The sequence below is a fragment of the Elephantulus edwardii genome, unplaced genomic scaffold, assembly GCF_000299155.1.
Source record: "Elephantulus edwardii isolate Elephantulus edwardi_28Jun2011 unplaced genomic scaffold, EleEdw1.0 scaffold00424, whole genome shotgun sequence".
In the NCBI taxonomy this organism is placed as follows: domain Eukaryota; kingdom Metazoa; phylum Chordata; class Mammalia; order Macroscelidea; family Macroscelididae; genus Elephantulus; species Elephantulus edwardii.
In genome coordinates, this window is record NW_006400174.1 from 972844 (window position 1) to 997921 (window position 25078).

The 25078-nt window shown below is 45.5% G+C and overlaps 1 protein-coding gene across 1 annotated transcript in view; it reads right to left on the reverse strand.

Annotated features, from left to right (window-relative positions):
- The window catches only part of KLHL22 (kelch-like family member 22), a 49626-nt gene that overhangs the window by 18817 nt on the left and 5731 nt on the right, over window positions 1-25078 (reverse strand). The window contains exons 2-3 of the mRNA XM_006902523.1: window positions 8704-8869; window positions 1785-2503 (exon numbers count right to left, since the gene is read on the reverse strand). Coding sequence (XP_006902585.1) covers window positions 1785-2503; window positions 8704-8869 — 885 coding nt within the window. The remainder of the gene's footprint in view (window positions 1-1784; window positions 2504-8703; window positions 8870-25078) is intronic.

Consider the following 25078-nt stretch of genomic DNA (forward strand, 5'->3'; position numbering starts at 1 on the left):
AAGCGAGGACATTTAAATTAAGAGATCTGCCAGGAAATTTTCAGTCTGAATGAAAATTAACAAGTTTTTCATTCTGTAAATGACAGGTCCCAGGGTAACTGGCTGACAAGACTCTAGCCCTCCCACCACAACGACACTCCTGATGTATTTAGCCCCAAATACCTGCCACATGTAGGCAGGCAGGCCCTGCTTCTGCCCCAAGGCCCTGAAACCAGGAAGCTAATGGTATGTCTGCTCTACAGTGTCTGCCTTTCTGACTCAACTTCCTGACGGCAGCTTACTGTTATGTGCCATGGAGTCAGAATTAACTCATTGCTGATCCTCTAGTGGGTTTTCAGAGGCAGTAAATCACACTGGAGGAGAATGCCCATCTTTCTCCTGTAGAGCAGCTGATGGATTAGAACTACATGCTTTTGGGTTGGCAGTGCAGCTCCTGACCCACTAGGCTACCAGAGTTCCCTGAGCAGAGCATGAGGCTGTGCTTGTGAGCTGGGCCTAATAGCAGACAATGTTCACAAACACCAGATTTTTTAGTAGATCAGGAATAGGAAGACCGCACACAGGGCAGGCAGAAAATCCCTCACTGTCACTTGAAGGACATTCCTAAAAGCATGCCTATGGGTCTCCCCGCCTCCACCTTGAGCTGAGGACCAGAGCACCAGAGCACTTGGTCAGCTTATTATGATCCACAGTCCTGCAGGCCACTATGCCATGAGTACAGACTTTGCCCAGCAGCCAAGACCGTGAGTTATTAAAAAGGCCACTTCAAGGCCTGAATGGAGGAAGCCAGAATTATGACATCACCTGGAACAGCATTTTATCAGGAAGTAAACAATGTCCTTCTCCTTTTTCGAGTCACTTTCTCCTTTCTAAATATTCTCTTTTTTTGTTTTTAACCATGTGCATGACCAAGCTTTGTTTATATCTTATCAGAAAAAAACAAACATTACCCGCTACCTCGGGCCAGGAAGCAGAGGTAGCCCAGGACTAGCTGAATGCTCCTTCTCAGCAAAGAACACCCCAGGTGGACATAAACAGGAATGTGGCTGACACCTGGCTCATAATGGCCAGCAGTAGCCTTCCAGCATGCTGAGTGGGGAGCCCTCCCCATGGATAAAATCCCACAGTATACTGGAGTCCCTGGGAACCTAATGCCGGCTAGATGTGAGTGCGTGGCCCAAAGAGACAGGTTGTGGGGTTACAGAGCTGGATGCTTCTTTCTGATCCCAGGAGTCTGCCACCCTCTCTTAAACAACTGTCCCTTCTAGTGACATCAAGCATGGTAGGAAGACTATGGGGCGGGGGACCTGGGAGACAGCCAAGTGTTCAGTGGCCTCTCTTGCCCTTCTCTCTGGGACCCTTATTCAGGCACAACAGTAGGAACTGTAGGGACCTTTCCCTTAGGCTGATTACAACCTAAGCAGACCTGCAAAGGTGAGCAGAGCCCAGACCTACTGCAGCTAGATAAGAGACCTGGTGCCTTCTACCAGCTTGAGGGCCCACTGGTCACTCACAACCCAGCCCTTGATGACAGGACTATCTGGGCATGACCAAGCTCAAGTTGGAAGGCAAAGGAACAAGAGAAGAAAGAAGCCTCCAGCCCTCTCCAGCCTTTGAATTGACCTGGACTTCTTTTTACGGATAGTGTGCTGAGTGAGACAAGCTGAAAAGACAAAGGTGAAATTGCATGTCAATGCTGACCTACCAAAAAACCAAGACCAGTAACCCCTGTGTTCTCAATCCACGTCTCTGCGGACCACAGTGCAGGCAAGTGCCTCTCCTACCTCCAGCACCGGGACTCGGCACGGAATCCCTGGACATTGTTGTCCCCTCCGATCAAGTACACAAAGTTGTTCAGAACTGCAATCCCTTGGTTGGACATCCGGGGTGCCAGGGAGGCCGTGAAGTGCTTCCACTCCCCGAGCAGAGGGTTCAGGTATTTGGCTTGGTCACTGAGGACTGTCGAGGGTGTGGAGTGGATACCCCCGAAGCCTACCACGCACTGGATGTCCGACCGCAGCTCTGTGTGCGGGCTCTGCAGACTGGGCTGCAGGCTTTCATTCCGGTGGTACAGGAGAGCACTGGCCACCGTGTCTCGCAGAGGGCTTGGGTCAAGCTTGTCATGGAGCCGCTGCAGAACCTCGGGCTCCATCAGTGGAAACCGCACGGTCTCAAGGAGTTTCGGGGGCTCGTGCATGGAGATCTGGTTGGCCTGTACCTGCTCCTCGGTATAGTGGTACAGCAAAGCACCCTCGTATACCTCGGTCTCACAGGACACCTCCAGGCGGTTGCTACTGAGAAGCGAATAGACCTTCTCCAGGGGAAGCTGGCGGTATTTGTCAGTCCGGGAGAAGGCCACAAAGTTTTTGAGGATGTACGTGTCCAGCTGTTCTGTCAGACGGCTCAAGTCAAAGAGCTCCGCAAGACGGTAGACGTCAAGGATATTCTCTTCGTCCACCCAGGACATGAGGAAGTCACAGCAGAAATGGATGATTTCTGGGATCTGTGGGAACAGAAGAGGACACGCTTTCAAGCCTGTGCTGGGGAAGTGCCACCTGGGGGTGGGGACAGACAATGACAGAGACATAGCTCGTATGATGATCCACTGCAGCTGTCTGCAGGTTGAGAATAGAGTCAAATGCCCTCCTCAGTCTGTGACCAACATTTCCTAATTCAAATACATGGTGCCACCACTCTCCTCAGACAAACTAAGTAAAGGGCTTACTGTCAGCCCAAGTGGGCTTAAATCCTGGTTCACTTTTAGAAAGTGTATTCTTAAACTTCCTAAACCCCAGCTAGCTAATCTGTGAAAAGGAGACAATTAAATGTGGAGAGAGACAAATTAAGAATGAGATAATGTACAGGAAATGTCTGGCACATGGTCAGAACTGTAATGCACATGTTATTTGTCTTTTAGGGGGAAAAATTATTAGCACAGCAGAGGTGCAGGTACCACCAAGTTGGCACCACATATTAGGAAGAGACCTGGGACTCCCCAGTGCTCTTGAGGAAAGTCTGCTTCCCTAAATGTGTGGGAGTCAAAAGCACACTCCACCCTTTTCTTCTGCCAGCACACCCGTGACCTGGGGCTGAAGCTAAGTGGCAGGCAGCAGGCTAGCCCCTCTGCATATGTTCTCCATGCTCTGTTCAGATCCCACCCTGGGATCAGATTCTAGATCCTGAAAGCTGGTAAAGAGCCTGAGGGGTCCCATGTGCTCTGCAGCCTCCCTTTCATGGCCATATCAAGAATTAGTGAGGAAGAGGGAAAGACAGAGTATGATATTCTGGTTGAGGGGGTTATAATAAGGCCACAGAGCTCCAACAACTGTTAACAGATACCTTGTGTACCTCAGAAGAAAAGTTTGGTAACTACTTCTGAAGAGTCAGAAATGATCTCCTAAAAGCCCTACAGGACACATTCCAGCTCAGGCACACGTGGGGTACTCCAAGTCAGCCCCACTCGATAGCCACGTGTTAGAACTCTTTGACCAAAGTACAGAGGAATGGAAAGTTGCCCAGGAAGACTGTCCAGTGCAACTCACCAGGTTTTCACAAACTCTCTAGGTACAAAGGATTTTAGCATTTCTCTTAAAGTGGGAACACCTCACCTATACCATTAACAAATTAATTCTTGTACAAAGAATTACTGTGCTGATGTTTGAAGCTTGTAAGTAAATGTTTAAAATCAACTTCACTTGAAGTCAAAAGAATTTCTTGCTTTCCAAGAAGAAAAGTGAGTGGTAAGAGGGAAGGCAGTCGCAGGGTAGAAGATCTGGTATCCACACGCATGGTGATAGGAAACAAAGGAGGATTGCAAGCTGAGAAACACGGCCTCAGTCTAAAATGAGGTCAGAGATTGTATGATCAAATTTTTATAGAATCAATGATTTGCTCACCACAATTATCTTGTTTAAAAAGAAAAATGGCTACTTGCCTGATGGAAAATACAGACATCAAAATGACTCGATCTGTGGCAGGAGATGGTGGAAAAGCTCAGTATAATCAGTAAGGACAAGGCTAGTGGCTGACTCTTAATGCAAGTTTAAAATGAAGCTGAAGAAAATGAAATCTAAAATATATGACTTGTGAGTGTAGCCCACTTAAATTTAGAAACCATCTCAAGAACAGATTTAATGCACTGAACACCAGTGACAGAAGACCAGAGGAGCTGTGGGATGACATCAAGAACATTTATTCATGAAAAAAGAGAGGCATTAAAAAAACAAGAAAACAAAAATAAACAACACAGAGAAAAATAAACAAGAACACACTGATGTCAGGAGAGGCTCTGAAGCTTGCTCCTGAATCTAGAGAATCTAAAGGAAAAGGAGGAAATGATTAAATAAGAGAGCTGAACAGATCATTTCAAAGGGCAGTGCCGTAAGAAAAAGCAAAGTAGCATAACAAAATGTGCAAAGACCTAAAGTTAGAAAACCAAAAGGAGAAAAATCACACTTGGCATTTCTCATTCCTCAACCTGAAAAGTTAATTTTTAAAAAAAAATCTACTAAGCTGCAATATTGAAGGATTCTATTGGAAAAATATTGAAAGACACAAGGAGTATTAAAAAAGATTGAAGGGGGGAGCTCTGGTGGCCTAGTGGCAAGAAGCTGCACTGCAATCCCAGAGGAGCACGGTTCGAATCCGGGAAAGGAGGGACAACCTCCTCCTGTACCAGTCAGATCTGATTTGACGGTACATGCACACGTACAAATAATAATTAAAAAAAACAAAACTTGCATTATGCAAGTAACAAAACTTTGAAAAAAAAAAGATTGAAGGAACAAAGTCACTGCTTCAAAAAGAATGAGTTGACAGTCAAGCATTTTAGTAAGCAGCATGTGATCAAAAACCAATAAAGAGCGAAGGAAGTCAAAGCTGCAGAGAAATCAATGGCCAAGGAGCAGGAGCCAGTGAAAGCAGTAAATAGAGGGGGACATGCTGAAAGGCAGAGGGCCAGCAAAGGACCCAAAAGCAGTGGTGGCAGGAGAGTAACGAGAGAAAGCCCTAGATAGCACAGATAATTTAGGGCTGAACTAGGCAAAAGGCTGAGGTTCAAATTCACCCCAGTGTGCCTCTAAAGAACACTGGCTGATCTACTTCCGAATAGTAAGCACCGGAACCCCGTGGAACACAGTTCTCTAACAGAGAACTAACTTAGCTAACTGGCTTAGCTTCGGGATCAGGGATAGAGAGGCACCCGAATAAAGAATGTGAGAAATTCTCCCACTGGAAAGGACATATGGGTTTAAATGTCATCAAAACATGGAGAGTACAGCCCTATCCTACAGCCATGGACCAAGCCTCTCCATGCCAACCTGACAAAGATGGGGCAAGGGTGGCTGCTGCAGTCTAGCCATGTGCAATGAGGTCTCCACGGGTCACTGACAACAGGTTTTCTGAGGACTCAAGATTCTGCTAATTGCCAATATGGTGCAACAGTTGCAGCTATATGGCATTTCTAGCATGGTTTTAGAACTCCCACCAAAAGACTGATGAGACTATGAAAATGAGACGTCTATGGTCCATTGACTGTTTTCTAATAATATTTTTAAAAAGAGTGCATAATACCCTTGTTAAGTACTTTTTCATGTATGTACATGAAGGCAATTACAGAAAACAGTAATTTGATCAGTCCTGTTCACAGACGGTGACTACAGTGAGCTCCCATCCTGCAGGTGCTGTAGAAAGGGATATGGGTGAAATCCTCAATCCATCCAATCTTCATTTCTGAACAGTCAAGGGCTCTGAGGACAGAATGGATCCCTCGTCCAGGGCAGAATGGATCCCTGGTCCAGGGGTCTTAATTCAAGTTCGTCCTGTAGCATGGATTGTAATGTGTTAAGCAGTGATGTCCAGCTCCTTGCACCTCTGTATATGGCAGCATAAGGTGAGGATTAATCTCGGTCAACCTTCACCCTCATACTACCATGGCAGGTGGTCTCCTTGCCAGAGAGATCAGGGACATGAACAAAAGTGTCACTGAAGAATGCAAAAATGTGACAGACACGAAAGACATTCTCTCCAAGGCTGGTGACATGCTCTTCCTTCTTTTCCTTCTCCTTATGAGGTGCAATGTCTACACATCATCTCCAGACGATACCACTGGAAAGCTGTTGTTAAGTACTATCGCGTCAACTACAACTCAAACCAACCCTATGAACAACAGCTTTAAACCCTGCCCTATCCTCAGCCAACCTCAAAATCTCTGCTGTGTTCAAGCTCATTGTTACAGTCACTGTGTCAACCCATCTGATTAAGGCTCTTCCTCTTTTACTGATCCTCCACCTTTCCAAGCATAATGTCTTCTTTCAAGGACTGGTTCCACTTGACAACATGCCCAAAATAAGATAATAAATTTCACCATCCTGGCCTCTAAGAGTAATCTGGTCACACTTTCTCCAAGACAGAGTGGTTTGTTTTTTTAGCAGCCCATAGGACACTCAATATTCTTTGCCAACACTGCAATTCAAAACCATCAATTCCCTGGTATTCCTTATTCACTGCCCAATTTTCAGATTTAGAGGAATAAATGGATCCATGGCTTGAAACAGGTATATATTACTCTTTGAACTGATATTCTTACTCTTGAACACTCTAAGAAGTCCTTGAGAACAGATTTTCCCAGTGCAACAAACTCATCGTCTGATTTTTTTTGACTACTGCTACCATCAGAGTTGATTGTGAATCCAAGTAAAATTAAATCCTTGACAATGTCAAACTTTTCTCCATTATGCTGTTGCCTACTGGTCTGCGGGTAAGTATTTTCATTTTCTTGATGTTGAGAAAGAAGGCTGGAGTCTTTCATCTGCTGCAGTAATGCTTCAAATCATCTTCAGATTTGGCATAAAGATTGCATCACTTGAGTAATGCAGGTTGCTGATAAGTCTTCCTCCAATCATGATGCTACATTTTTCTTCATACAGACTGACTTCAGTGTTCCCTTTTTCTGTTTGGACAACTATTGCTCTGGAGGGTCAATATATAGGTTTTATGTCAGCACAATTAAGTGTTCTGGGATTTCCATTCTTCTCAATGTTAGTTACAATTTATTATGATCCACACAGTCAAATCCTTCACATTTTTTTGGAGTTGTTACTGTGTGCTGTTGAGTCGGTACCAACATATAACGGACTCTCCAGTGGTTTTCAGGGGCAGTAAATCATTGCAGGAGAGAAGATAAATCATTGCATGGAAGAAGATTGCCCATCATTGTCACATGAAGCAGTTGGTTGATTTAAACCACTTGCCTTTTGAGACTGCAGCAGTTTCTTATCACTAGGCCACTAGCGTTCCCATGCAAATGGAATCATGCAAATAAGATGTATGAGACTCTAAAGAGGGGATTGGTCAGTCTTAGCATCTCAGTAAGCTTAAAATGAGCCATTCCAGAGAAGGCTTACCACTGCCAAGAAGGTACAGTGTAAACACATCCTGTGCTAGGAACTCCCTAAATTCAGAAGATAGGGAAAGTGGACTATAACACTAGAGATGGCATGAGATCGTGAAACATGGTGGCAGAGAAACAGTAACAGCAGAACCAGGAGGCCAGCATGAGATGGCACAGTGGGCTCCTCAGCTCAGGTACAAGGTTTCCTGAGGAGGATGAGGGGCCACTGGCAGGACGAAAGCACTTGGTAGCACTTACTGGAACAAGGAAGTGGCCAGGCCAAGGGATCAAGAGCACAAGAGAGGCCTGCCCACAAGCACAGCTGAGAAAGAGGCTGTCCTGCTTGAAGAACTGTATCCTGATGCCAAATTATCACCTGTTACCGCTTAAAATCCCACAAAATCACGTATGTTGACGGAGTTTGGTGCAGCCACTGCAGTGAAGTACTGAGCCTAGCAGAGTGCTGGGGAAGGGATGGCTGGAGTGAGAATCTTAAAAAAAGGTTGAAGAGGGGAGGTATGTTGAACAAGTGCTTTGCAATCAGCCTTGGGCTGATGAATTTTCTCCCTCTTTGTGAGATCAGACAAGGAGTTGGATGCCTTCACCTTTCAGCAACCTCGATGCACTCCGACCTAATAAAAAGGCTCAGAATGATGAACACATTTTAAGAGAGATAGAAAAAGAGGCCACTTGACTGGCAGCCCCTAAAATAAGGGCAGCTGTGGGCTGGGCAACCACGCAAACACCACTAAGATCCAACAGAAACTCCCAACAAGTAAACTGCTCCACCAGATGCTCAGAAAACTCTCTCAACTATGAAGGAAAAGAAAAGCACACAAAGCTCTCAAGAAAAAGTCATTCTAGAGGTCAAGCATGCAAGACAGAGAGGCCCACGCAGCAATGGCTAGGACAGTGCTACAATGCAAGGACCCGGGACACACAGGATGCCTGCCACCTCTGAGGCTACCAGATGGCACACCTTTCTCTGTACAATCTTCTCAGTGGTAAAGACCCAGGAACAATGGGAAAGGCAAAAACATAATCAGAGGGGAATGGATGGCAGATTAGGAGTCAAAGCAAAGATACCTGGGTGGTTTTCATCCTTATGGCCGGTGGAACACAGACACACACCCACACACCACACATCCACCCCTCTACCCTACCCCTGCTGGTAACTAGCCTTCTCCCTAAACTGCCTTAATGTGCTTGGTCTCTGTGCTGGTTCAGCATCCTTCCCCTCCTCTCTGGTCCTTCTCACACCAATGCCACCACTTGGAGGAGGCTTCCCAAATCTCACCTGGGGTGCAGCTTACCTGAAGCTGGCAGGCAGCCACCAGTGTCTCCTGCACGTTGTTGAGGCTGAGCTCGAGCTCCGAGGTGTATATGAAATGCAGTATCTGGCACATGGCGTTGTAGGACACACCATGGATGAGCACCTCCTCCTGCTCCATCTCCTTCAGTCCCCCAGCAAACATGCCTCTACAGAGCAGAAAGAAGGCATCCTGAGTTACTATGGACAGAGGCCTAGGCTGCAGGGAGAGCATGCATAGAAGAGGGAACTTGACATTGGGTTCAGGAGGAATGAACGGGCGCAGGTGCAGAAACACTACATGAGTGCTCTCTGTCTAAGCAAGGTTTCAGCAGACACAGTCACACAAGGAACGGCACTTGGCGCATGCCAGGAGGGCAATAAAGTCTCAAGAGGACAGGGGCCACATCCAGTCTGCCTTATGCTCCTGAGGAAGGTGCTAGCTCAGCCACTGAGAAGAGGTGAAAACTTACCAGGAATGAGACAGAAAATATTGTAATATATTTAAGAGATTATTCATTTGCTTGTTTTAAGGATGGTCTAGACGATTTGCCTATTTACTATTATACTCTAATACCAATTCAATGAATTTGTTGCCCTTTTCTGGATACAAAGAACTTTTTCCTTATTTTTTTTTTTAATTTCACACATTTTCTACTGAGAAGTAATGCTGTCAGTCTAGAAATTAAGGTGTGCCTAATCCAGGCCATGGTCTTCGTAATTACTTGCTATACATCAGAGAGCTGGACAATCATTAAGGATGAAAGAAGAATTATTGATACCTTTGAGTGGTGGTGCTGGAGAAGATTCTTGAACATACTATGGTACACAAAGAAAACAAATAGGTCTGTCTTTGAGAGGGTGAAACCATGTTTCTCCTTAGAGGCTAGGATTTTGAAGCTCCATCTCACATATATTCCTTGCATGTAGCCAGGAAGGACCAGTCCTTGGAAAAGGACATCCTGCTCAGAAGGGTGGAGGGATAGCACAGGAAAGGAAGACCCCACATGAGATGGATTGATACAGTAACTGGGGCAGTGGGGGAGGTCGGAATTAGTGAGACTGGCTCATGACAGGGTAGGGTTCAGAGTTGCTGTACATAGGGTCACTATGGGTTGCAAGTGACTCGACAGCACATTAACAACAACAATCTATTTTATTGAGATATCAATCTCATCACACATGGTCCAAGAATACACAAATAGTAAATGAAGTATAATCAGATGTGTTCAAACATCATAGTCAATGATGCCACCATGGCCTATGATCTCGCTGATACAAAACCACATCCACAAGGGAGCTCAGTGGCCTAGGGGCAAGAAGCTGCACTGCAATCCCAGAGGCATGCAGTTCAAATCCACCAGATGCTCTGCTGGAAAAGGAGAGACAATCTCCTCCTGTATCAGTCAGATCTGATTTGACAGTACACGCACACAAAATAAAAAAATAAAAATTTTTAAAAAAACCAAAACCAACACATCCACACCTCAGTGACGACCGTTTAAACTGTTCAGCAGAGCTTACCTGTGAGCTGTTTGAAGTGACCAGTTTGAACACTAATGATTATTTTTTTCAGGCTCTGAATAGCTGTAGGGATCTCAGCAGGGATTGGAGGAACTAGCTCTATCTTGGCACAGAGCCAATATATGGCCAATTGAGGCTTCAAGGAAGTCATAACAGTGTTCACCATTGTTGTTGCCTTTTCCACCGGGTTACAGACAAATTTGGCCCTAGTTTTAGAATCCCAAGCCCAATGCCTTGTTTAATTTTTGATTGTAGATGTTTATTTTCTTTTTTTGGTTTTTTTTATATTGTCTTTCTTTTTAATAAATAATAATTTTTTTTTCTTGACTGTGTGATATCAAACTTGGAAAGACTTCCACCTTTTGGGATTATACTGCAAATTATTTCCCCAAGTTTCCCTTTATTTAAAAAAACTGTTTCATGTCACGGTGAGTGGAAATCAACACAACAGCAATTACTGTAGAGTTAGTGTCTTCTTCTACCTTTGCTTCTTGACAATTTCCTTGATGTGATCCGACTTTTTAAAAAAAATAAGCACTTTAGAATTGGCTTCTCCTCAACAGCTGTTGTGTACCATCGCATTGGAACCAACTCACACCTGACTCATGGATTTTCAGAGGCAGAAAAACACATGGGAGGAGACTGCCCAAAGTTCTCCTGCACAGCAGCTGGTAGATTTCAACTGTGTGCCTCTGAGATTGCAGCCCAGCTTCGTAATTACCACGAGGTTGCCACAGCTCGCAGTTCTCCTCAGTAAACTCTCTTCGTGATGTTACCGTGAATACATCAAACTTCTAGACTGGTCTAGGGAATGGATACGTTGGTAATGTGGGTCTCCATACTCAATGACAAAAAAGGGCCCAAGCCCACCTTTGGGGTCTTTCTCAAGATCCTGTTCTTTATCTTCTTAGAGACATGCATGGTACATGTATTTTAGGTTTGGTCCCAGGGCATTTTCATCTTATGTTCTGTTGCTGACAGCTCTTTTCTCCTACCACCACTTCTAGCTGACCACTGTTTGTGTCTCTACAGATCACAGACCTTGCTTGGCTTCCTCCACACAGCAGGACTCCGGTACTCTGGGCTACTTAGACTGTTAAATGTGGGGCATTTCCTGGCCCCTTTTCTGGGCTGAGTCCTCTGCCTGGTATCTCTCCCCACCTTGGCCACGGGACAACAGACAGGCTAGGGGAGGCACACTGTGAGCATTGTCCTGGAGCAAGGTGTGGGCAGACAGCCTTACACAGGTTTGTCATTTTAAGAAAAGATCTGAGAAATTCACAGGTCTCGACTAGACTAGAATAGAGGAACTATGGGGAAGAGATTGAAAACCTTTCGTGACATTTAAAATAAGGACTCAATATCAGATGAAATTATAGAATAATATCTATATTCTTTAGTTTTTATTTATGGTGTAGGTACAAAGAAGCGCTGGTGATATAAGTAGCCAACCACGTGATTGCTTACTAAAAGATTTAGAATTCAAACCCACTTAAGAGCTTCAGGACAGAACAATCTGCAGATCTGCTCCTGGAAGGCAAGAACTGAGATAGCTCTACAGGGGAATTCTGTTCTGTGACACAGGTCACTGGGAGTCAAAATCGACCCAATAACACCACTGCAGCTACAGTGGAGAAGGTCCTTATTCTTGGAAAGGAGCACTGATATGTTTAGAGATCAAGGGTCATTCATCCTCATCTTACTTTAAATGCAAAATGTCAGTAACTGAGGATTCCAGATGAATGGGACAGACCCTCACTGTACTTATCTCTCAAATTTTCAGTAGGAGTAAACTTTTTTAAAGAGAAAACTAAAGGGGGAAAATGGTCCAAAAGAAAAATAAAATAATGCCCACACCACAGGATTTTATTGGGTTCAACCCATCAAAGTAAACTACCATGGAGTGCCCCTTCCTTCCCTCCCTAGAAGACCACTCACCTGGCTATACCACAATGGAATGTCTCTCCTTTCCCTCCCTAAAGATCCTCACTATAAAACCTGTCCTAATCCACTTTAGGGTGCAGTATTTCCCTGGTTTGTCCCTCTGCCTGTTTCTCTCTCTGCAGACCAAGGAATCCCGCCTGGGAGACCCCTTAATAAAACTTCTTTAGCTTCTTTAACTTCTCTGGTCCCTTCCTTGAGTCCTTGGCCTTAGGTCCATCCTGGTGCACGAAACCTATCAGCTCACACAGTGTCAAGACATCAAATGTTAACATAACAGAAATGGTCCCCTCTTCTGTCTTGTGTGTATGCTTGCTGACTGAGTGCTTTGAGTGCTTTTGAAGAAGCTCCACAGCTGATGCTACTCTGAAGCCACAGAGTTTGACTGGGTCCCCACCTGGGGGTCCGTGGTGTTGTCATACGGCTTAGTGGCAGTTGGGGGGGATCCTCTAAGGACCCCAACCAGGCCTGGGCTTGATACAGGTATGCCTATTGGTAAGACACACTTTTTTTTTTTGGCTGCGTACACTGTACTTTATTGATGGTACATGACAAGATGGGCTCTCCAAGCCCCTCCCCTTTCTCATGGGGATTTGATGGAAACTTGTGTCAAGGACTTGAGAGTCTCAGTGTGTGGGAGGATCAAGTTGGGGCAAGGACTCCCAGCAGCTGAGGGTCTCTCTCTCTCTTCTAGTGCTACTGCTAGGACTGGTGGTCCAAGGGGCTCTTATTCTTTTGGAGGCCATGTGAACCATAAGGTTGACCACCCAGTTGCTGTAGCCACTGTCATATTAGGAAATTAATTTGACAAAGTGGTTGTACTGAACAATGCCATCCCCAACATCAAAGGTGGAAGAGTGGGTGTCACTATTAAAGTCACAGGAGATAACATGGTCTTCAGTGTATCCCAGGATGCCCTTGAGGGGCCCTTCTGATGTCTGCTTTACTTTCTCGATGTCATCATATTTGGCAACTTTCTCCAGACGGCAGGTCAGATCCACAACTGATACATTGGGGGTGGGGACACGGAAAGCCATGCAGGTAAGTTTCCCATTCAGTTCAGGGATGACCTTGCCCACAGCCTTGGCAGCGCCAGGAGATGCAGGGATGTTCTGGGCAGCTCCACGGCCATCACACCACAGCTTTCCAGAGGGGCCATCCTCAGTCTTCTGGGTGGCAGTGATGGCAGGGACTGTGATCATGAGTCCCTCTAAAATGCCGAAGTTGTCATGGATGACCTTGGCCAGGGGAGCCAAGCAGTTGGTGGTGGAGGAGGCATTGCTGACAATCTTTTTTTTTTCCTATATTTTATTAATTTTCATAAACATTTACAGAGATTTTGGGTTTCCATTCATTCATTGTTGCACTATTCTCTCTACCCTCCTCCCAGTTTGTTCTTGTCCAAATGCCACAGTGCTTGTCAAAGCTAGTTCTGATTAATCTTCTTTGTCAGTGTGTCCTTTGCCATTCCCTATCACTCCTCCCTGAGAGAGACTTCACCCTGAGTCATAAGGAAAAGGGGATGGCGTATTCTCTTAGCTACTTCCTGCTGAAAAGGGACGCTGTGGGTTTCAGGGTGAAGATCTTCTCTCACTACTCTAAAGGGCCCCTTTGGCAGTAGGAAACACATAGACTATTATGGAGATTGAGTTTGGAATTTAGATGCACTCTTATTGATTGCTGACAATCTTGAGAGAGCTGTCATACATTTTATGGTTCATGCCCATCACAAACATGGGGGCATCGGCAGAAGGAGAAGAGATGATTACCCATTTGGCGCCACCCTTCAAGTGAGCCCCAGCCTTCGACAAGGTTGTGAAGACACCGGTGGACTCCAAACATACTCAGCACCAGCATCACCCCATTGGTGGGATCTCACTCCTGGAAGATAGTGATAACTTTCCCATTGATGACCAGCTTCCCATTCTCAGCCTTGACAGTGCCATTGAATTTGTCATGGGTGGAATCATATTGGAACATACAGACCATGTAGCTGAGGTCAATGATGGGATCACTGATGGCGACAACATCCACTTTGCCAGAGTTAAAAGCAGCCCTGGTGACCAGGCGCCCAATGTGGCCAAATCCGTTTACTCCGACCAACACCATTGTGTCTCAGGGATGCGGCTGAGGCTGCATGAGAAAAGAGGGCAATCTGGATTGATGCGGAGCAGAAAGCCGCTAAGATACACTCTTACCCCACAAGGGGAATGGCCGGAGGGATGCCTGCATGGACTGAGCGGACAGACCCTCTGTTGTCTATTTCCATCCATTTGTGTTTATATCTGGTTGTTAGTACTGTCCACTTTCCCCAAACTCCTCATTCTTCCACTGCTACCTCTATTATGGAAGAGGCCTTGTGGGGAGTTATTTGGTACTTCTTCCCATCGAGAACTTTACCCTTTCTTATGACTTCTGCCTCTCCCTATTCTCCTGACTTTTGTCTCTGCACTCTGACTCCTTTTCTGACTCAGAAAAAACTTTTCTCCTTCAGAAAGACCAATTTGCTCATAAAATTTCCCAAGCATTGTTTAGAACAGTTGCCAGGCATTTTCTCAGACCCCTTTTCTGACTTCTCTCTCCCTCAGAAAGGCCCATTTGCTCATAAAATTTCCCAGCCACTGTTCAAAACAGTTGCCAGGCATTTCTGCCTCCAGGTATTTTGAACTCCCTTGGGATTCAGGTTTTTCCGCACTAGACTCCTGTCTGCGTATATATCCAATATTTCCAAAAACTGCAGGCCGGCATCAGGAGCCCACCCAAGCGCTAAGTGCTTCTAGGCTATTGATTGCAATAGGGGACGCCCACGCCATCTCTTAGCCTGTCCGAGAATCTGAGGCTTCTGGCTTTCAGAGGATGCTCTGAAATCTTGGTTGCCCTGAACATCATAAGTAGTCTTTCAAATGTCTTTCAAACTTGAGCCTGGCTGAGGGCTTCCACCCCAAGAGACTAATATTTCACAGTAACCAAGCATTGCTGCAATACCAGCTAGATAACAATTCTCAATAGCCTGAAAAACGGGACTTTTCATTTTAATATCCTTCAAGATCTTGACAATTTCTGCCAGCAGACTCAAAGATGGTCAGAAACCACATCTAAACTTTCTTTCAGTTTCACTCCCATCTCTCTGAAAAATCTGCCAACCTTAGCCCACTGTAAAGTAACTTTTAGTATTTGCTTTTAGTTCTTTACTTTGAAAAGTATTGTTCTTTTTTTTTTTTTTTGGTTAACAAATAATCCTTTATTGAAATATTTTCATCTGTAGTTCCTTAGCTAGCTGGGCATTTCACAGCACCACTGTTGATGTCTTCTATGATGTCATGAAGGTGACGGCCATCAACATTGCAGCCCACAGATTGGGCAGTTCCCAGGATCTCTTTAATAGTTCCAGAGAGTTCTCTGGCTAAAGACCGGTGTCGCATCTGCCGGGCAATGCCAACAAAAAGTGATATTTCCACTGTGCTTAATATTTTTCTGCTTCTTTCTGTCTCTGGGTGGTTCCTTTAGGGCTTTGATGATCAGGGCAGAGGCAGAAGGCACCACTTCAATCTGGGCCTGTCTGTTCTGAATGGTCAGTTTCACTGTAATCCTTAGTCCCTTCCAGTCACCGGTGGCCTTGGCAATGTCATCACCAACGTTTTTTGGAGACAGACCCAGGGGGCCGATCTTGGGGGCCAGAGCGGAAGTGGCACCAACTTCCCCACCGGTACACCTCAGGTACACGACTTTAATCTCACTGGGGTCGAACTTGGGCGGCATGGCGGAGGCGGCTGGTGTCGGATGAACCCGTGAACCCGGATGCGGGACGACCGAAGAAAGTTGCACCGAGGTCTCCTCCGAGCCGAAAGCCGAAAGCTAAAAGTATTGTTCTTCCATGATGTAAAAAGTGTAGTTATGTGCATGTATACATATATGTATCTATATTTTTAAATCATATTAACTTTACCAAGTGAAACCAAGCCATATTGTTTTTGAGCCAATTAAGAGTATTGCAGCTATTAAAATGTAGCATCTTGGGGTAATGAATACATGTGAAATAACTTAGTATATCTAGTCTACTGAACAAAAAAACCCACACCTTGATAATAAAAGCTGAAGGTTTTAGTGTAGTATGAGATTCAAGAATGTTCTGAAATTTTTATATTACATCTGTAGTAGTAGATTTATTAAGATGAGGAAAAGACTGATTTTATACGCAAAATGTTACATGGACAATAATGCTGGCCTCTTCACGACACCAGCTTAAAACTGCAGCCGAAAATTTTAGCTAACCTTCCAGTTAAAGAGAATCTTTTGAAACTAAAATATCACCTTCCTTTGCCAACCCTAACCTGCAGATAAAATATCATCTCTCTTTTTTCTGACTCCACCCAGTAAATAATCCCACTTAGCCTCCTGACTAAATATCACAGATAAAGAGATCAAACTCCTATGCTCCTCCCTTTTCTCCTTCCAACCCGCTCCCTACCCCATTCCAGCATATTACCCTCTATCGAAACTCAGTCAACCAATTCTGATAAAGTATAAATCCTATCCAACAACACCCTTTTCTTTCTTTTACTAAACAGGTTTAACAATCTTATTTCCTTTTTCCTTAGCACATTTTCTACCTACCTTTCATTTTTCAGACAGTTCAGAACTAAAAATATTTTCAAACTTATCACTTCCTTTTTATTTTAAGATTAATATAGTACTAGTTTAAAGCTCATACATTCTGTGTATTTTAAAATTATTAATTGAAAAACATTTAGGCTTATTTTCCAAAGACCCAGCAACCTATATCAAAGAGGTTAGGGACCTAACCCAGACCTATGATCTCACCTGGTATGACCTTTTCGCTGTACTGTCCTCTGATGCCAGACAAAAAAGCATGTTCTCACTGCCGCTCAGTAGCACACAGACCAAGTACATTTAATAGCTCCATGCTGGTTGCCCCCCAAGCCATTCCCTGGCAAGAGCCAAACTAGACATACCAAATTAATACAACGGCAGGAAGAGATGGTCAAGCCAGGTGTGATCATATGATTCAGTGTCTGTTAGCCGGCCTACATTTCATCTCCCATAAAGCAATTTTGATAAATTCTGAGAGATTACCCAAGCTAAAGATGAGAACCCAGCTGCTTTCCTTAACTGTCTCACTGAAGCCCTGACTCAATATACCTGCTTAGACCCTACCAGCAGGGGCCATCATCCTAGCCACTCATCTTATCAATCAGCCCCTAATATAAAAAAGAAACTAAAAAAGGCTGAGGAAAGCTTCCAAATACCCATTCAAGACCTGGTAACACGACATTTAAAGTTTTAATGCCTGAGAAGAACAGGCTGAGACTGACAAGGAGACTCATGCCCTCCAGAAAGTGAATCTGCAGACTCAAGCCCTGGTACCTGCCCTACAGGCAGTAGCAGCAACAGTGGTGAGTAGTCAGAAAACACCTTGTTTAAGCCATTTACCTCCTGGTACATGCTTCAAGTGTGATGAGGAAGGTCATTGGGCTAACTGCTGCCCTGACCCTCACCTTCCAACATGGCCTTGCCCTATCTGTGGGACACCAGGCCATTGGAAGGCCAATTGCCTCCACCAAAACCCAGTCCCCATCCTGGCCAACCACTTAGGCCTGACTGCTGAAGAATGAAGATGCCCAGGTTCAACGAACCCCATCACCATTGCAGAGGCCAGGGTAACCCTTCAAGTAGCAGTTAAGCTGGTTTCCTTTCTGGTTGACATGGAGGCTACCTTTTCAATAATCCCTTCTTTCTCAGTTCCTGTTTTCCCTCCCCAGATCTCAATAATGGGGATTGATGGCCTCCCTTCTAAGCCTTTTACCACTCAACCCCTCCACATTACCTTTGACTAACAAGTACTCACCCATTCCTTTCTAATTATCTTTGCATGCTAGATAGAGATCTCCTGTCTAAACTTGGAGCTGTGTTTCACTGGGAGCCAGGCAAATCTAGTTTGCCTGATCAGCCTTTAGTTCTATTCCCCTTAGTGCTCTTTCCCTCTTGAGTTTTCTACACTACCTCTATTACCACACACTGTCAACCCATTGTATGGGATCTTTCCACTCCATCTGTAGCCTACCACCATCAACCTGTACTTGTTACTCTTTTCCTGTTAGACTCCAATTTCCTATCTCTGCACGACACTGAAAAAGTTTAAAACCCATTATTACTCACCTACTTTCCAATAAGCTTCTTACCCCCTAGTGTTCCTTGCAATATGTTAATGATCTTTTATTGTATAGAGCCCCTCATATCAACTTTCACAAACTCATACTGCTCAACTTCTTCTTAGCCTCCAAGGGATACAGGTTATCCCCCTCTAAGGCCTAACTGTCTCGCCACACAGTCACGTATTTCAGTTTTCAATTGACCCCCACCATTAGAAGTCATTGAAAGCTTCAAGCCACCTGAAACTGCTGATCAAATCCTCTTTTCTTGGATTTATTTGCTTCCTTAAGACACTGGATTCCCAACCTTTCCTTCCTAGCAAAACCCCTTTATGATGTGGCAAAAGCCACCCTGCAAGGAACCCTAGATTCACTCCAGATAGTTAAAAAAGCTTTCTTCAAGCTCCTATTACAGTTCCCATCCCTCGCATTGCCAAATCCATCTAAATCTTTCCATTTATACACTGAGGAAAAACAGGGTATTGCTGCTGTCTTGGCTCAGCCTCTTGGACCCACCTGTACCCCCACTGCATTCCCCTCTAAGCAGCTCGATGCAACCCTGCTTGCAATTCCTAGCAGCAGCAGCTCTGCTCACTAAAGAGGTGCTTAAACTCAGCCTGAGAAGCTCTCTGCAAGTCTTCTCTAGCCATAGAATTTGAGACCTGCTTTCCCAAAACCTGCTTTCCCACAGATTCCTATCCTTACTTCCGCCGGGGTGGATACAGGAGCTCCATCTACCTTTTCTTGAGAACCCTGATATTAAGCTCTCAATCACCACTCAACCCAGCCACCCTACTTCCAGTAAATACCTGGACTATGACCATGGCTGCTCTGAAGTCCTTGAAGATATGGGCTCTTTACTTCCCTCCCAATCTGACCAACCCATCCCTAACCCAGACCATACTGTTTGTTAACAGCTCTTGTATAACCTCTGAAAGTTACCATTAGGCAGCCTATGCTGCAGTTTCCATGAACGGTGTGGAAAGCAGCTTCCTATTTCCTTAGCCCTTATCCAAGCAGCACCTCGTTCACCATTCTTTCTGAGCCCCTTTGAGCTGATGTACAGCCGACCATTTCTGCTGAACCATAACCAACCCACTGAACTCCCTCTTATAGCATACCTTCCTTACCTTTCCCTCTTTAGATAATTACTCCAGGAATACGCAACCATGCTAGGATCAACCTTATAGAATCATCCTGACCACCCCCACCGTGGTTAAGGTCATAGGTTACCCGCATTGGCACCACCTTTCACAGGTAAAACATGCTCCTCTCACTGAGCAGACCTCCTACACTTCTCAAATGGTGGGCCCCACTACTCTTTGACTCACTCAAATCCCAAGCGCTAAGTATCTCTTCGTATTGTCATTAATCACTCCTGCCTTTTTGAATTCTTTCTTCACAGGATATAACAATCAATCAACTTGAACCAGCTCTCCCCTGGCTACTGGTCCTGGGCCATCCCAATCCAGCCTCTGAGCCCCAGATCCTCGCCCCTGTTCGGCAGGAAGTAGCCAGAAAGAATATGTTGCCCTTTTTCTCACTAAAGAGGCTGGGGTGTCAGGCCAGAACCAAGGTCAAAGAGAGAACAAAGGATTCAGAGAATATCAACTTGTCAACAAAAGGAGTGAACAGCCTCCACTACCTTGGAGTGCCCTCTCTTCCCTCCCTAGAAGACCACCCACCTGGTTAAACCACAATGGAATGTCTTCCCTTCCCTCCCTAAAGACCCTTACTATAAAACTGGCCCTAACTCACTTTAGAGTGTGGTATTTCCCTGGTTTCTCTCTCTCTCTGCCAACCAAGGAATCCCACCTGGGAGCCCCCTTAATAAAGCTTCTTTACCTTCCTTTCTTTCTCTGGTCCCTTCCTTGAGTCCTTGGCCTTACGTCCAATGTGAAGACCTAACACTGACAATCTTTCTCCCATGGAGCAGCAGTACAGCCCCTTTATCACTTGGCCACCAGAGCTCCCTTTAGTTTAGTAGAGCCATAATGCATTTCTGCCATCAAGTAGATGGTATCAAACAACGTCCTTAGGTAGGAATTTTTTGATACCTTAAAGGCTGTCAGTGTAAAGTCCCCCAGTGGCTGCTGAACAAAGGCCTGACAATATGTCTCCATGTCCTGCTGCCAATTCTAGCAATGGTGGTACAGCTTCATGTGCACAGGAAAACTACCATTCTCAAGGTGGTGGCTTTCTGGAAGCAGACCATCTGGCTAGTCTTCTGAGATGTCTCTGGGCATTCACACTGCTAAATTCCAGGCAAGTAGAAGAGCCCTTAAGCACTGCTACCACAGCCAGGAGAACTACAGAGCTCAGTTCTACTCTACCATGTGGGCCGTCACAGGCTAAATCAACTCGACAGCAGCGAGCTTTGTTTTTGGTGTGTTCCATGATCTTTCACCCAAACTCTTGAGGCTAGCTGATGTATTTTCAAGATTCAGAAGATTTCAACTTGACGAGTAAGTTTAACATGTTGTCCCTGTGGGATCTGGGTCAGTAGCTCAGATTTAATTTTTTTATTTCCGAAGACTCACACTGTTGTGTTATTGCTTTTAAAAAAATGTATTTTATATGGGTTTGGTTACAAAGTTTATCAACGCTGTGTTTCACACTATCCTCACACTGTTGTTTTAAGGGGCCACTGAAATGAGTATGACCCATAATGAGTATGTCCAGGGCTTTATCTCTTTGCTGAAACATCTCAGTTGATGTTAAATCAATTCCTGGGGTCTTTTTCATTTCCTACCAGGGAGTTCTGGTGGCCTAGTGGGTAGGGAATTGCACTGCCAACCCAAAGGCAAGTGCTTTGAATCCACCAGCTGTTCCACAGGACAAGGATATACAGCATTCTCCTCCCAAGAGATTTACAGCCTCGGATAACCCTATCGAGGTTCAGCTACGAGTCAGATCTGACTCAATGGCAATGAGTTGGTTTTGTTTGTTGTTATATTTTGCCAGTGTTTTTAACGCAGGTTAGACTTCATCACTGTTGATAAGTGCTGTCAAGTTGAGTACAACTCACTATGAAAAGACCTGAAGCCTGTTTTATCCTGTGTCATCTTCATCATCTCTGATATATCTGAGCCCACTGCCGTAGTCATGGTGTCACTCAACCTGGTTCAGGGTCTTTCTTTCTATTGCCGACCCTCCACCTGTCCAAGTGTGATGTTCCTCCCCAAGGAATAACAGCCTCTCCTAGCAACATGCTCAAGTATATGTGACAAAGCTTTACCATCTTTGCTTCAAATAAGCACACTGGCTGCACCTTCTCCAAGATATATCTGTTCTTCTGGCTCACAGTAACACTAACTAACATTAAATAGGAGTAAAATTACTAGCTTCCTATCAGTTCAGGGGAAGTTTTGTGCTTTAATGAATCTATGCATTTTAAGTCACACAGACACATACATACAAAAAACAATGTATACAATGTCCCTGAATTATCCACCACAATTAATAAAAAGGGTAAAAAAAGCCCCCAAAAAAACCCCAGCTAAGAAAGAAATAAGATGATCCAAGAAGCTTATCTACAAGATAGAGGCTTAGCCCTCACTTAATATTGCTGTTGTGTACAATAGAATCAGAACTGACAGCTGACCTGCCAGTGGGTTTTCAGAGGTAGTAAATCACACGAGAGTGGAACTTCCATACTTCTCCCATGGAGCAGCTGGTGAATTTGAACTATGGCAGCACAGTTCCTTACCGCTAGGCCACCAGAGCTCCAACACTTAATAGTTCCAGGAAAAGAGGAACAGTCAAAGAATATGCAAGGCAAATCAGGAAAGTGTAGTAGTCTCTTGCAATTAAAATAGTTTATTTATTCAGTGACTAACTGAAAGGTTGGTGGTTTTCCACCCAGAGGTATGTCAGAAGAAAGGCCTGGTGATTGCTGTCTATTAAAAAAACAGACACTTAAAACCTTATGGAGCTTCTTCTACGCTGACACACGTGGACGCAGCTCCCTCGCAACTGGCTTTGGGGTTTTTTTGTAGTGTGACAGAAGGCAAAAGAAATGTGTGGAAAGTTACTAACCAAGTCACGAGTGAGATCTAAGACTAAACGTAACCACCCAAGTCCTGAACATGCATTAAGTACATACAAGAAAAGCAAAGACTTCCAACACACGAGTTTATGCAGCAGCACACTGTCTCTCCCTACAAGGAGCCACCAGCCACTGAAAACAAGACAGGCAAACAGACTGCTGTACATGTCACAGCCAGAGTTCACTCTGTCTGGGAATATCACAGTCAGATGGGAGAAAATTCCGCGTGGTAGGGAAAGCAGAGAAGGTCAGCAGAGGCTGGAAATGCCAAGCACAGAGGCAGAGAGCCCAGAGCTTGCCTGAGAAGCCACATGTCACTGTGGCTATGGCACCCAGTAGAAGGCTGGACTGGGAAAGGTTAACTTCTGGAGCCTCGTGCCCAGGGACAGGACCAGTGGTGGCACTTCTCAACCCACACATGCTGGGAAAGCTCCACCTGTGCCAAAGTACATGCAACATAAAGCTTTTCTTAAAATAGCAAAGGAATTCCTGCTCCTTGTAAAGCAGAAAGGGAATTGGGGTAATCCGTCGGGGACTGTAGGAAGCCATCCTGAGCTCTCTTGGCTCTGGCACGAGCAACACTATTTTGCCCGTGGACTTCATTTCACATACCCACTGCAGACACGGAGAGGCCAAGCTCAGCATAAGGCAGCCCCGCCCATCCCTGGGATCAGTGTGATTCACTGACTCTGGGCGTGCTCCTCCGACCTGCTGTAAACTCGTATTTTGGGGCTGGGCTTCTGTAGTTTCCCTATAAATACCTGTGGCATTATTGAATAAACTTGGGGCTTGATCAGGGAACCTTGTCTGGCCCCCTTCTCTCGTGTCCCTGTCCCTCTTTTAATCCGCACAGGTCGGTTTCAGTTGGCGGTTTCAGTTGGCGCCCAAACGTGGATTTTTAGGGAACGGATTTTATGTGTCAAGACACTGCATAGATAACAGAAAGAAAGAAGGACTGGCCAGTCGATGAATAAGAGATTGCCACGGAATTATCCGCACCGTGGGAGGATCTCGGAGGTGAGTGCGCAGTGAATATTGGGGCAGGAAATCACTGTGCAAGAAAAGTTTATAGAAGGCCTTCATAATTCTCTCAAGGCACGAGGGGTAAGGGTTAAGACTCCTTCCTAAAGCTGTATGGTGTGCAGGAAAGGTTTGTAAAAAGCCTTTATATTTCCCTCAAGGCACGAGGGGTAGGGTTAAGAAAAAGAATTTAGTTCAATTTTTTCTTTTTTATTTTTTTTAATTAAACTTTTTTTTTTCTTTTTATTGTATTATTTTACCGTGTACCGTCAAATCAGATCTGACTGGTACAGGAGGAGATTGCCCCCTCCTTCTCCAGCAGAGCATCTGGTGGATTTGAACCACGTACCTCTGGGATTGCAATGCACCGTCTTGCCATGAGGCCACCAGAGCTCCCTTCCTTCTTAAAGATGTATGTCTTTGGTTCCCGAAATAAGGGACAATATATGAAAACAGACTGAAACGGGTTGGTTGTGCTTTGAATGATTTTTATAGAACATTTGACCCTGAGAAAATTCCCATCACCGCTTTTTGTTACTGGAATCTCTTTAAAGAAATCGTAGCTGTTAGAAGACTGCCATCTTGCCTTGCTAAAACAAAGAAAGACTTTGGCGCCTTTTCAAATTCCGGCGCCATATTGCTATGCCTCTCCCCATCTCCGCCTCCTCCTTGGACAGCCACACACACACACACACACACACACACACACCCCACCCACGCCTCGGCTCCCGAAAGCCGCGGGACCTGCCCCCAGCTCTGCTAGAGCAAGCAGGAACATGTGCTTCTTTGTTTCGCAAAATGTTTGGGGCTGTTTATATTTTTAATAAAAAGCCAAGAAAAAAAGCATCTCTCTGGGTTGCAGGGGCCGAGAAGGCGGAGGAGGAGGGAGAACCCGGTGCAGCAGCGGGACTTGTCGGCCCACCTCCCCCTGCCCAAGGATATTTGATTTGCCTCAGAAGCGCGACTTCCAAAGGGAGGGTGCGCACATGCAGGCGCCTGGAGTGGAAGCGCTAGAACCCCTGGACGCCGGCAGGACGGCTGGAGATGCCACTGCGCCCCTTCCCGGCCTTGGTGGCAGAGGGGGTGGCGGAGTAGGCACTCAGTTCTCAGAGGATTGGGGCTGCTTTCGTCCAGACGCCCGGCCTGTCCCCCGGGCATGAGCCGCCAGTGAACTCGAGTTGGAGCCAGCTCCCTGCGCGGCAGCGGCACACTCCTCCACCGCCCCTCCCAGCCCTGCCTCCAGCCCTGTTTGCAAAACTAAAAGTGGCAGATTCAAGGGCAGTGTTGTGGCTAATCTGTTACCTGATCCCCTTCAGGAAAAGTGTATGAATTGGAAACTGGTGTCTTTTAGTTAAAAAACTATAAAAATAATTTTAAAATGTAATAGTTTGTGTGCCGGGGCCCTGGACCCTGCACCGTCCTGTGCCAGTCGAGCTGCCTCTGGCTAGCCCATTCTGACTGCCCCGGTTGCTGGGTCGGTCCAGCTCGTGAAGGGTCTTCCCCTCTTGCGCAGTCCCTCCGGTGTCGCTCTCCGGGGGGCCTCTCCCTCCTTGCAGCATGCCAGGGGTAGGTCGAACGGAGCCCCGGAATAGCTTGGGGAGTAGCTTGGTTTGACCCTCTCTAGGATGGGTCTGTTTGTTTTCTTGGCAGTCCAAGGTGCATTCGGTGCTTTTCTC